Consider the following 15002-nt stretch of genomic DNA (forward strand, 5'->3'; position numbering starts at 1 on the left):
TCGAAACTGATAGCAAATTGACATATAAGTTGGGAATATTATACCCCATATTTCATTCGCGCTATTGCAATTACGAATGTGTGGATAAATAGTTTTATCCACCAACAGAATTAATTCCGCCTTTGCTTGTGTTTGCTTATCTTGATTTTCTTCAGTTCCAAGAACGGAGACAGTTATTTCATAATTGTTAAAAGGGTTTTAATAAAGAGTAGCTTCCTGGTGGAGGGTATTTAAGATTCGGCATAGCCGAATATAGCACTCTAACTTGTTAATATATGGCTTGTGAAATTGTCAATTACATTGTTGTTTGTCCTTTGATATTAATGTTTTATACCTCGCTTGATGAATACTTTTCTCTAGAATATAAGATTTGGTCGAAATGTTGAAAAACGATAATTTTAATGGTACAATTTTTGAAGAAATCAAAAAATCCTATTATTTACCCAATTTTACACTTTTTAATTGATTTCCTGATTTGGCTAAAATTTTACACCAGTAAGTTTTAGACGCTAATGAACAATGAACAAAATGGGACCCATCCGAGCAAAATTCATATTTTTTGGACGCCTCTAATGTACATATATGTATATTATATAACCTCGCGAAGGTTTACGGTATAATAATCTAACTAGTAATGATTATGAAAACTTATCATTACTTAACATTTATGCTTAGAATTATAATTACGGTCAAAATTGTAATTTCTATTAAAAGAAATATTTGTTTATTTCCAGACAAATTTATTTGCTCCTGAAATACATATTACCACACTCTCAAATACAGTTGTTAACGAAAGTATAATTGCTGAAAATAAAGTATATGGCATTATACAGGTATTTGATAAGGACAGTGGCCGCAATGGAGAGATAAATGTAGTGAAAATAACATCCGGTGATCCCAACGGCAACTTCCGTCTAACCGAAACTGAAACAAAAGGGGAATATTATATAAACTTGAATAAGTTATCTACATTTAATAATTCCAGAAATGTTTTTAACTTAACTATTAGAGTAGAAGATAATGGAATTCCTATGAAATTTAGCTATAAAGTTGTTCCAATTATTATTAACGTGGAAAAAAATAATGGTCCTGTTTTTACAAAACAGTTTTACGAAGTCTCTATACCAGAAACTTCTCCACCAAATATGCCGGTGATACGATTAAAAGTAACTGACCCCGATTTTGGCAGAAACGCATTAGTAACATTAGAAATAGTAGGAGGTAACGAAGGAGGGGAATTCAGAATTAATCCTGATTCTGGAATGTTATATACACAAAAAGCTTTAGACGCAGAGAAAACTTCATTTTATACCCTTACTGTAACCGCCATTGACCAGGCAAACTTAGGAGTTCGAAAGCAATCCTCTGCTAAAGTAAAAATTAATATTTTAGATATAAATGACAATGATCCTATATTTGATGATAACGTATCAACAGTCTCTTTAAATGAAAATGAACTTGCCGGAACATTTGTTACAAAAGTATCAGCTAGAGATAATGATTCTGGGGAGAATTCGTATATTTCTTATAGTATAGCGAATCTTAATGATGTTCCATTTGATATAGATCATTTTAGTGGAGTAATAAGAACAAGTTCCCTAATAGACTATGAAGTTATGCGTCGCTCGTATAAATTAAGAATCAGAGCGTCCGATTGGGGATTACCTTTTCGAAGGCAAACCGAAAAGGAAATTTTAATAAAAATAAATAATATAAATGATAACAGACCTCAATTTGAACGAGTTAATTGTGTTGGTAAAATATCTCGAAATGCTCCAGTTGGAACCGACATCTTTACATTATCCGCCATCGACTTTGATGTTGGTGATTACATAACATATCGTTTACTATCTGGAAACGACGATGGCTGTTTTAACCTAGATCCAACGACAGGCATTATAACAATTGGCTGTGATCTAAAGGATGTGCGGTCATCTCATCGCTTCTTGAATGTATCTTCTACTGATGGAACACATTTTTCGGATGAAATGACTATTGAAATTAGGCTTTTAGGAAATCAAATGTATGAAATTCTTACAAATATTGATGAAAATGGCTACACCAGTTTTGAATGTCACGAAACGGGAATTGCTAAAAAGTTAGCAGATACTTTAGCAGCTTCGGAACGAAATAATATGGGTGATAAGGAGATAAATAGCGATGAATACATTTTAATGCCAAGTAGATATGGCCAAAACTTACACAACCCAGAATTCATTAATTTTCCTATGGAATTAAAAATTAACGAAAGTCTTACCTTAGGGGAAACTATTATATGGTTTAAAGCAAAGGACAGAGATTTGGGTTATAACGGCAAACTAATTTTTGGAATATCAGAAGGTGACTTTGATTCAGTATTTCGTGTTGATCCTGACAGCGGAGAGTTACTTTTAATAGGATACCTAGATAGAGAACGCCAGGATGAATACGTTTTAAATATAACTGTTTGTGATTTAGGACAGCCCTGTAAATGTGCTTCAAAAATGTTAACCGTGACAATTTTAGATGTTAATGATAATCCACCAGTGATTCAGAAATCGCTTGCCAGATTCCATTTAAGGGAAGATGTAGACAATAAAACACAAATATTTTGCCTGAAAGCAACTGATGCTGATTTTGGAGTAAATGCTTTAATTGAATTTAAAATGAAAACAGAAACAACCAACTTTGCATTAAATTTTACCACTGGATGTTTATTTGTAAATGGAAAACTTGATAGAGAACAAACTGAAGAACATAAACTCAAAATTGTTGCTAAAGACAAAGGTTATCCTTCACTTTCGGCAGAAGCTGTAATTACTATTATTGTGGATGATGTAAATGATAATCCTCCCATTTTCGGAGTTCAAGAAATACTTTTTAAAGTTCGTGAAGATCTCCCCAAAGGAACAATGATAGCACAAATTGAAGCAAGTGACTTTGACTCCGGTATAAATGGGGAAATTTTATTTTTTCTAAAAGAAGAGACTCTTAATAATTCGTTATTTAAAATTGATAAACATAGTGGTGTTATTCGGACTCAGGGTTATTTAGATTATGAAAATCAGCAAGTACACAATCTTATGGTTTGCGCAATAGATCGGGGAACACCTGCTCTTACATCAAATATGCCAGTTGTGGTTGAAGTAATAGACGTCAACGAAAATCGCTATGCTCCTGAATTCGACGATTACGTATTTGTAAGTAAAATTAAGGAGAATAGTCCTAAGGGAACTGTGGTTATGAATATATCGGCCAAGGATCTAGATGAAAAAGGCCCTAATTCTGAAATTGAATACTTCATACGCAGTGGTGATGGACTTGGGATATTTTCTGTTAATGATAAAGGTAAGAATATGTAAATTTTAAATCTACTATATAATATAATCTGATTCGTATGAATGTTTGATTCGATAAAAAAAGTACAACAATAAAACAAAATTGGACTTTTATTCTTCCTAGAGCCAATCTTTAGGTGAACGATTAGTGATTTAATTAAAATTGATCTTCGAAAGCAGTTTTTAAGTACTCAATTAGTTAATTTTGTTTATTAGTTTAAGTACCCAATGGATGTAGTTTAAACATGTCACATAGGTCTAGAAATACGCAATTTATAGCCAAAACTCAAATCGCGCAATTACTTTTTTGGTGCTGCAGCGTTGAAGTAAAGACTTGAAAGATTCTAAAAAGGACTTTTGCTTTTTGGAAAATCTACTACACATTAGACCGTGATAAAACGAAAGTAAAATATTTTTCATAAATTTAAAATTTTATTTTTTTCTAATGTGTTTTAAGTACTCAATTAGTTAATTTTGTTTAATAGTTTAAGTACCCAACGCATGTAGTTTAAACATAGCACATACAGAAATACGCAATTTATGGCCAAAACTCAAATCGTGCAATTACTTTTTTGGTGCTGCAGTGTTGAAGTAAAGACTTGAAAGATTTTTATAGGGTCTTTAATTATAAATAAAACAACATGGTTAAAACTGTTGAGAAAAATATAATAAATCTAAATTAGACCAATTTGTTGGGAAATATTTGCCATTAATTAATTTTAACATAAATTTAACATAACTAATTTTAACATAACAAATTTTTTAAAGCTTATTTTTGCTTAAAAAATAAAAAATTTCAAAAATACTTCCAATATTTTAATTAGGGGTTAAAAACGCGAAAATTTATATAAATCCATCACAAATTAATATATTTTCGATTTAAAAAAAATATTTTTATAGTTTTGGCTAAAAAACATGATAAGCCAGACCTATGTGCATGAACTAGAAATACTTAAGTGTAAACAGCTGAATCCAAAAAAATAATCATTTTTTTATAAAAATTAACAACGTTGTTGCAAGATAAAATGTGTAAGTTGACACTGTTGTTTGACATTTTCTGCACATTTTACTGCCAACGTTGTAAGATCTAACAATCGTGTATACATAGCTTCAGTTTTTAGATTTGTAGATAGACCTGTAGATAGACATATATACATACATTTATATTATTTTGTATTTTTTAAATACTTAAATTAAAAATATTTACAATAGGTTCTATTCGAACGTTGTCGCATCTTGATGTTGAATCGAAAAAATTTTACTGGCTAACATTATGTGCTCAAGATGGTGCAATTGTTCCCTTGGTTAGCTGTGTGCAGGTATGTATATTTTTATCTATATAGTGGATTACTTCTTGGTTTACTATATAAATGTTTTTAGGTCTACATAGAAGTCGAAAATGTAAATGACAATGTGCCACTGACGAATAAACCCGTATACTATCCAATAATAAAAGAAGGAAGTCCTCCAAAAACAAGAGTTATTTTATTAAACGCTACTGATGATGATGAAGATCCTGCCACACTTATAACTTATAAAATAATATCTGGAAATCCGGAGGGATTTTTTGAGATAAATAAAACAACAGGTAAGTAAAATTAAAAATAAGAAAAAAAAGTCATTTTTGCTTTCATCAGAATCAGAAAAATGTGTTTTATTTAGGTTAATAAGGTTAGGGTTAGGTTAGGTTGATTGGAGGATGTATCTACATCAACACCTAGGCCACTATCGGGCCTGTTATGCGCACCTTTTCATGGAAATTGTTTGTTGGTAAAAACAAAAACCTTATATAGTATGTATTATCGTCCGATGTTCAGAAACTCAATTTCTTGGACGTAATTCCTAAGAATTTTCCAATCAGTGTTCGTGAGGGATATTATATCCGGAATAATATCACTTCCAAGATATTTGGATCTAATTTCAGCGAAAGCCTGGCAATGGCAAAGAAAGTGCTCCAGAGTTTCGCTGTCCTCTCTACATTCGTCTGAATCCGCACGTCAAATTTTGAATAGGTGTGCCGTAATCCTGTGTATCCACTAAGAATACGTACCATCATACTAATCTCAGACTTGTTCATTTTGAGGAGGCTTCTCGTCCTACTCTCGTTAGGGTCACCTTATAGGATCTTTGTGGTTCTACCCACGGTTTCATTATTCCAAGAGGCCTTATGATGTGAACCTTACCTCTGGGAGTGTATTCGGTTAGAGCTTTTTTACAATCCAATACTGTTTTAGATTTAACTTTATCATCTGATAAATTGCCTTCTGGCTGTCGGTAAATATGTTAAGCCCTGTAGGAGCCATATTTATTCTAATCCAATTTACGCATTCCGTTATTGCTCGGACTTCTGTCTGAAAGCTAGTGTTGTGTTAGGTGAACGGTGGTATATTTCTGTTTCTGGGTCTTCAATATAAAAACCCTGGCCCACTTTGTCTCCCAATTTAGAGCCATCCGTGTAGCAACGGATTCCTACTGGTATTTGCTCTAAAGGCCCGCTTAACCAAGACATTCTATCTGGGATCAGCGTTGCAAAGTTTCCGACATATTTTGTCTCTGACATGCGATCGGGCACATCCGATGATTGTGCCTTCCAATGTGTAATGTATACATTGATGAGTGTCCTATAACCGCTTTTGGCCAGTTCGCCTAAAGTTATGAGCCGTTCGGCTGTAAGTGCCGCCTCATATCTTATATATGTTTCAATGCTCCAATGGCTCCACTGTAGTAGTATGATATTTCACTTTTTTACAAAGAAGTCCAACAGATTATAGAAGCATAAATTAGGATTGGTCTAATTACACTTTTATAGAGCCAATGTGTCATAGCAGAACTAAGGCCCACCATCTTGTTAATCATATCCTCTACACAAGTAATTTCGATCCTTTCTTAGAAGTATTTTTCTTTTAGATTTTTTTGTTAATTTTTCTAATGTTGCTATATTATTTAATAAAATTTAATAAGGGTTCTCATTTAAACGTTCAAAACCCTCGTAAACTGTGCAACGTGTGCTTTCCATTCTCGCAATTGAATTGTATGGGAATTGATTTGCACAACACTTATAAGTTTGTGCGACAATTTAGACTGGCAAACTTGAACAGTCTCATTGTGCATTAAATAAATACGCTTTGTATTGATCACTTTTTAATATACGAAGTATTGACATTTTTTTATAATTTTTTGTTTAAATAATTTAATTTTTGTTTTTTAAGCTACGTTCATAATGCTGGAGTACTCCACACTCCAGCAAATTGTATTTCATTCTTTTTCATACTAATTCCAAATTTGACTTTATTTCCATAGTCAAACAATTTCTACTCCAGAGTGTAGATTATTTTCACTCTGGAGTTAACATAAAAATGTTAATGCTAACATGACAAATGTTAATTAAAAAAACAAAAATATTGTAAAAAATAAATAAAAAAAATATTTTTTTTTTCAATATTTTAAATAAATAAGCACATTTTGAATGTCTTCTTGGAAAATGAATGATGTTTTTTTGCAGGATAGAGGTTTGGTTAAGCCGAAGGGACTTATATTCATACATACAGAGGACAGGCCAGGTTGATCACTATTTACAAGAGGCAGGTTACAAAGGATAAGTGTTGGACAGCATCGACATTGGTAACGGCAAACTGTTCATAAAGGGGCATGGGTGATTGCAGAGGAATTGGAAGATTGTTAAACACAGGGCATAAATAAAAACAAAGCATCATTAAAAAAATAACTTGAGGGAAAGGGAGGAAAAATCAAACTCAAACAAAACAAAGAAAAATAGGTTGCAACTTTTAAAAAGTTCATGGTATATTACACGGTTTGTTCCATCAGGTTGGGTAGTTGAAAAACGTACATTAAAACGAAAACTTGCAGGTCCTTGTTGGATCGAAATATTGTTTAAAAAGCTTCCAAAAACCAAATTTTCTCCCAAAATATACATTTTTAAACATTTATTATTTTCAATATTTTGTTTACTTTTGTTGTTTTGACAAATGTACATTTTTTGACAAATTATTTGGAAATTTTTCCACACTGTATTTTGAACAGTTAACATTTTTTTACTGGAGTGCAGAGTGGAGTACTCCAGCATTGTGAACATTTCGTTTAACAATGTTTTAAAATGTTTACAAATATTATAAATTATAATATTTGTTCAATTATAATTTATAATTGAACAGAATTTGAACAGGGATTTCATAAAAAAGTCGAATAAACGTCCTCAATTGCACAAATGGGGATCTTAGTTGTTTAAATGAAAATGATTATATTTCTCCAGTAGATTAAAATAAAAATCTATAATATTTTCGTATTGGTACGACTAAATTTGGATATTTCTTAACCGACTTAATATCCTATGTACATTCCTATAAGAATTTATCAATATTTGACTTAACAGGAAATCCGTCGTTTTTTGGATTTTATTTCGAAAATAATAAGTAATTTTTATTTGGATACATGATATACTTGAAAAATAATGGACTTGGACCTAGAAAAAAATTTTTAGAGGGGTATAAAACTATATATATAGTATAACAAAATAACCTGGGTTTTGGGTCATTTTGTATTGTTAAACAAAAATTACATTATGAAACCCCTTCTAATTGGGGGTAATATGTGGATATTATTTCTATAATGGTTCTTATTGAATAAAGCTAACACTAAGTATCATCCTATCCCCTCTAAGTATGGGGACATCAACATATACCACCATAGCGCCATTACATTTCAGCTAAACGGCTGAACCGATTTTTCTGAAATTTTCACAGTCTCTTCCTGTATGTCTCAAATGAACTATAGGCTACTTTTTACTTTACTTTGCACATACAAAATAAGTATATTTCCTCCTCCCATATGAATAAAATATATAAAAATTCGTTAATCTGGGATACTAATAGAGGTAGCTTCTTAAAATTTTGCAAGAAGAACTTTAATATTCATCTAAACATTTTGGGGAAAAAGGGCGGACTTTTATCAGGGGGACTTGGAACTCCCCATATGAAGTAAATAGAAAGGTTCGTATATTTGAAAAACTATTAGAGCTAAAATCCTCAAATTTTGCAAGAACAACTTTAACATCCATGTAAATAAATGGGCGTTGTCGTTTGTCTAATAGATCTAAAATCTTTAAATTTTGCACGATGAAATTTAAAATTTTTTTTGGATCCTCCCATATGAATTAAAAAGAAAATTCATATATCTGAAAAAATATAAGAACTAGAAAATTTTACATGAAAAACTTCGACGGAATGGGCGGATTATCAATGGGATATTGGGATCTCCCATATGAATTAAATACAAAATTTCGTACATGTGGGAAACTATTATATTATTTAGTTTTTTCATAGATTACAATAAAATCTAAATTAACGTTTGGAAAAATTGGCGAACTTGCAATAATTTGCGTGACATCCCCAAAATGTAAAAAATGTATATCTGGAAAACTATTAAATTTAGAATCTTCAAAATCGTAAAGTGTTTTTTATATACATTGATTTTAGGGTAGCAAAGCACACTGGGTATAGCTAGTATATTTATTAGGCTTCGTTTCAAAAAATAAAATGTTTCCCGTTTTTGTGATATCACAACTTTTTAGAAGGTTTTTGTATCAGTAATTAGTATGGTGTAATATTTTTTTCAAAATTCCTACTCCTTCATATCTGAGGCGGAAGCCACTGATTTTGAGCGACATTTTTTACAGAGCAGAAACTGTAGAATTTGTAGGAAATCATGCTTTAATAATTGATTTTATAGGAAAAATCAATAAGAATGAGCTTAATTTCACACTTTTATAATGCTTCAAAAGTGCATTTAGTATTATCCAAAGATGCACTTTTTTCAAAAAATTTTGTTCTTTGTGCATAACCAAAGTATGCTTTTTGCTGAGACAAATGGTGCAGAAACAAAAATTTTATCATTAACCCTTTAGATGTGATGAGACTTTAAATTTTCAGATTTTAAACTTTACAACGCTATATTTCGAAAACCACGAAAGTTATAAGACCCAAAATTTGTCATTATACAAGTTATATATGGAACATTAATTGGATGGAGTTTTATTAAATTCGGAGATGATGATGAAAAACACCATTGTTTGATGGGAAATTATTAAACCACAAGCCAACATTATAACCATCATAACATATATTACAATAAATTAAAAATTTTAACACTATTTTTTTAAGGGCATTGAATATTATATTTACGAATGATAAAACCAGGTCAAATTAAGTTTATATATCTTAAATTTTCCTGTAGAATAGTATACTAAAGTCAGATTTGAAATATGTACAGCAGTTTTCGGACTATAAAAAAATGTCGCCCAAAATCGGTATTTTGGCCGCAGATATGCAGATGAAGGAGTTGAAATTTTAACAAAATAATTATGCCAATATTAGATCTGTTCCAAAAACTATAAAAGGTATGATATCACAATTTCAAAAATATTGCGTGAAGCCTAATATATATATATATATATATATATAGATATATATATATATATATATATATATATATATATATATAATTATATATATAATATATATATATTTTTATTTTAATCTAGATATATAGATATAGATATATATATATATATATATAGATATATATATATATATATATATATATATATATATATAATATATATATATATATATATATATATATATATATATATATATATATATATATACATATATATATATATATCTATATATATATATATGTAGGAAATAGACTTAGCTATTTCTGTGGCAAATCAGGCACATACGCTTTTTAATAAATCAAACACTTTATTATTTCTTCAATAAAATATAATTTAAATGTTTATTAGTTTACTTTTGTTTAATCAGTCCGCGTATATGTCCGTCTTTGCTGATTGTTTAATGACAACTCTATTGTTCTTCTTTCTGTTTGCCTGCAACAGCCTCTGTCTGCTTGCCACTCAATTGATCTCACTCAATCTCCTCTCATACTCATCTTTCTACATTGTCCGTCCGTTTGTACTGTCCGAATACTATATCACCCTACAATCGGCGATCCTGACATCCGATTCGCCCCGAATCGGTAACACCACCTTTTCATATTCTCGGCCACAGACACGGTTTTATTCGGACCCTCTTGGTCTCCAACCTTCTCCACCTCATACCTGCCGTGCTGTAACTTACTTGTAACCTTATAGGGACCTAGAAATTTACCCCTCAATTTCAAACCAGTACCAAACTGGGTACGCTTAATGGCAACCATATCGTTCACCGTATATTCCTCTTCCGGCTTCCTGAATTTGTTAAAAGACTTGCGGTTCTCGTCCTGTATTTTCGCCATGTTACCCCTAGCCTCTATTCTTGCCGCTTCTCTTTCCCTATCGAAAACTCCAAAGTTTTCCTCTTCTATCATCTGACGGATGTCTGGGTACTCCGCCAACTTCATTTCCACTCCTGTCATCAGTCTAAACGGTGAGTAATGAGTACTTCGTGTTGGGGTTGAATTAATCACCATTTGCACCTTTCGTACATGTTTGTACCAATTTACTGCCCCCTCCCGACATAACTTCGTCAACATGGGCACTACGATCCTGTGAATCCTCTCCACTTGCCCGTTTCCTCTAGGAACACCTGTCGCTATGGTGAGATGTTGGATATTCTCCTCTTTACAGTAATCTTCAAACAGCTTTGCAGTAAATGCGGTTCCTCTGTCAGTTATAATCCTCGAAGGATTTCCGAAAATTGATGCCTGTTTCTCCAAACACTCAATCACGGATTTCGCGTCAGTCGATTTTGTTGGATAAAGCCAAACAAACTTCGTGAATGCGTCGACCACCACCAAGATGTGGTTATACGCCTTATGTGTAGTCTCCATAGGACCAACGTGGTCTATATGATATGTCGTCATAGGCCCTCCATCTTTATCGATAGGATTCAATAAACCTTCCTTCTTTCCGGCCTTGGCGTCAGCAATTATACACTCTACACAACTCTTCGTCACCTTTTCCACCTTTGGTGCTATCTTCAAAATATAATATTGCCTTTCAATCAAGTCCTGTGTTTTCTTCGCGCTGAAATGACCTTGTCGATGAGCGATCTTTATGATCTCTTCTTCCATCTGTTCAGGTACAACAATAAGCTCCTTATTGGGATCCTTATAGAGTAAATCGGCCTTCAAATAATAGTCATCGTAACTATCCCTCTTCAGAACTGACTTTATAGCTCTTATCCTCTCATCTGCCGTCTGGGCTTCTCGCAATCTATGAGATAAATCTCCTTCTGTCAACAAACAACTTACTCTGCTCAGAGCATCTACATGTTTCATCTTATTAGCGGGTCGATGTTCAATCTCGTATGAGAACTCCTGTAAAAACATAGCCCATCTTGCTACTCTTGGCGGAACATCGTTCCTTTCCATCGTCATTCTGAAGGCATTGCAGTCGGTAACGATCTTAATAGGTATGCCCAATAAATAAATCCGCCATTTCTTTAGTGCCTCAATCACTGCTAATATCTCAAGTTCGTATGAATGATATCTTTCCTCGTAGGGTTTCGTCTTTCTGCTCATGTATTGTACTGGGTGCATTTCCTGGTCTTCGGAGTCCTTTTGCATTAACACGGCACCATAACCGTACTTGCTGGCATCTGTGTGGATCTCTGTAGTCGCATCCGGTGAAAACAAACGTAAAGTGGGTGCTTTGATGAGCTCGTTCTTTAGTTGTTGAAAAGCCAACACTACTTCATCATTCAACTTAAAAGGTACATCCTTCCTTAAAAGGTCGGATAACGGCTTAGCCATCACCGCATAGTCCTTAATAAACTTTCGGAAATAGGAAGTAAGTCCTAAATACTTCTGAACTCCTTGACGATCTTTGGGTACAGGATATTTTCTAACTGCTTCCGTTTTCTCCTCAGAAGGTTTTATTGAACCATTCTCAACTTCATAACCCAAGAACTTCACCTTTCTCCGCAGGAACTGACATTTTCGCCACTTAATCTGTAGTCCGTTTTCCGCTGCCTTCTTCAACACCAACTTCAGTTTTTCTAATCCCTCCTCCTCATCTTTGGCTGGAATTATAATGTCATCCATATAGACAACTATAGTCCCGTCGTATATTAGATCACGTAGAACTGCCGCAATATACCTAGTAAATACCGCCGGTGAATTACTTATTCCAAAAGGAACGTAGATAAATTCATACTGCCCTCTATTGGTGACGAATGAGGTATATTTCCTAGATTCTTCTTCTATCGGCACATGGAAAAATCCATTAACTAAATCCAACGTCGTATACACCCTTGCTCCTTGAAGTTTATCCATTACTTCGTCCATCAGTGGCATTGGAAAATTGTCCCGAACTATTTTTGCATTCAACCGCCTGTAGTCGCAACACAGTCTTTTACCACCATCCTTCTTTGAAACTAACACGATCGGCGACGAGTATTCTGAAAAGCTAGGTCTGATGATTCCCTCCTTTAACCAATCCTCGATTTGCTTTTCCACGAACACTTGATCTGTGTGTGCCATGCGTCTTGGTCGTTGCGATACCGGAATATCGTCCTTCAGCACAATCTTCATTTCCAAAGGAGTCTTACATACCTTTCCGGGCTTATAAGTCCCCATTAATCTTCTTATTTCCCCTTGGATCGCAGGTTTCAAATGCGATAAATCCACTTCACCATCGTCCTGGAATGTTTCCGCAGCTATACAGATTTCAGCGAATTCCGTACACAAATCAAATTCCATCTCCTTCACATCTTCCATCATCTTTGCATCTTTCAATATCCTTTCATCCTTAAACATCTTTACATCTTTGGGTTTAGTACCCGTCATCTTATCATCTTTAAACATCTTTACATCTTTGGGTTTAGTACCCGTCATCTTTTCATCTTTAAACATCTTTACATCTTTGGGTTTAGTACCCGTCATCCTTTCATCTTTAAACATCTTTACATCTTTGGGTTTAGTACCCGTCATCTTTTCATCTTTAAACATCTTTACATCTTTGGGTTTAGTACCCGTCATCTTTTCATCTTTAAACATCTTTACATCTTTGGGTTCAGTACCCGTCATCTTTTCATCTTTAAACATCTTTACATCTTTGGGTTTAGTACCCGTCATCTTTTCATCTTTAAACTCACCTGGGATTCTAAAATGTGCCTCACCATTCTTCACAATGACCTCTGCCTTATTCAGTAAGCTATTTCCAATCATGACGGAATGGATAATATCTCTTTCGGGCACGACATAAAAGGTAACTTCAAATGGGATACCATCTATTTCAATTCCCGTACAAAAACTTCCCATAGTTTCTATTTCGCTCTGGCCTATGCCCCGTAATTTAATCTTCTCATCAGTCATGTCGAAACCACCTAGTGTTATCACCATATCCCACCTCATTATACAGATATCACATCCGGTGTCTATTAACGCCTCAATTGTTCTACCTCCAAATTTGACCTCCTTAAAAATGAGGGATGAACCCGCATTCACCATATTAGCCTGCTCATTATTGTTCCCCGACGACGCTTTAGTCCTACCGTTTCCACATTCAAAGGATCTATGACCCAACTGATTGCATTTAAAGCATTTGTATTGCCGGTGGGGACAATTGTTGGCCATGTGACTTTCATCGCCACATTTAAAACATTTCCTCGGTTTCTCCTTCTTCACCAGGCTTGATGCTTTATCTCCTCCTACAGGTCTTTCAACACCGCGATTTAATGATCTTGGTTTAGTGCGTATTCTGTCGTACACCTTCATCTGTTCCTTTAGTGATCGTATATCCTTAGCTTGGTACAGCACCGCCTTATTTAAATTGGAATCGTTTATCCCATTTATAAAATACTCGATGACACTAACTTCATCCAGACGAATCTGCTTACCGAGTTCCATAATAGCGTACAGATACTCTAACAGCGATTCTCCTCCCTTTAATTTCCGATTACGAAGAGCACGATGCACCTCTGCAGCCGACATCGTAGTTCCGAATTCTTCCTCTAATGCTTCCTTTAATGTCACCCAATCACGAATACCCACTTGACTTCTTATGAATAGTCGAGCAGCTCCTTTCAAAAGCTGCTTAGCGTACACGAACATTTGAAGTGGCGTCCACTTGACGATGGTTGCCGTCTCCTCAAATTCCGAAACCCATTGAAAAACATCCGGTGAACCTGTGCCTTCAAAATTCACCAAACTATCCTCTAAATCCCTTAAAGTATAAAAATTCTCACGTGGTGCTACCTGACGTGACTCATCTTCCGTCAATAATCTACCATCTCCATCATCACCTGCATCTACAAAGTCCAATTCAAAGTGTTCCAATAACCTGTCCCTTAAGTCGTTCTTCCTTCCCTTTGTGTCCAGTCCTAACTCTTGCAATTTTTCCCTTAGGTCACTAACACCTAAACTCATAATAGTTACAACGTCCATGTCTTTTACAAAAATATTAAAATATTATATAATAAAATATTATAAAATAAAATATTATAGAGTAAAATATTATAAAATCCAAGATTTATAATATTAAATCAAAATAAAGTTAATTTAAATCAAAAATGTAATAATCATCAAAAGTCTAGAAAAAGTTCAATATTATTTACCATTAAATCAAAATTAATTTAAATTACGTTAATCTTTAATCATCAAAATTAATTATCAAAAGTTCAGCAAAAGTTCAAAATTATCCAGTATCAAATCAAAATTACTTTA

At 33.5% G+C, this 15002-nt stretch overlaps 1 protein-coding gene across 1 annotated transcript in view; it reads left to right on the top strand.

The window, feature by feature from the left end:
* Nucleotides 1-15002, top strand: part of LOC119603187 (fat-like cadherin-related tumor suppressor homolog) — a gene marked incomplete at its 3' end in the record, with an annotated part of 153318 nt that overhangs the window by 51028 nt on the left and 87288 nt on the right. Inside the window, exons 3-5 of the mRNA XM_037955141.1 lie at nt 735-3327; nt 4530-4636; nt 4698-4905. Coding sequence (XP_037811069.1) covers nt 735-3327; nt 4530-4636; nt 4698-4905 — 2908 coding nt within the window. The remainder of the gene's footprint in view (nt 1-734; nt 3328-4529; nt 4637-4697; nt 4906-15002) is intronic.

The sequence above is a fragment of the Lucilia sericata genome, unplaced genomic scaffold (assembly GCF_015586225.1).
Source record: "Lucilia sericata isolate MDLA Ls3-8-SP2 unplaced genomic scaffold, ASM1558622v1 Contig000280F_arrow, whole genome shotgun sequence".
In the NCBI taxonomy this organism is placed as follows: Eukaryota; Metazoa; Arthropoda; class Insecta; order Diptera; family Calliphoridae; genus Lucilia; species Lucilia sericata.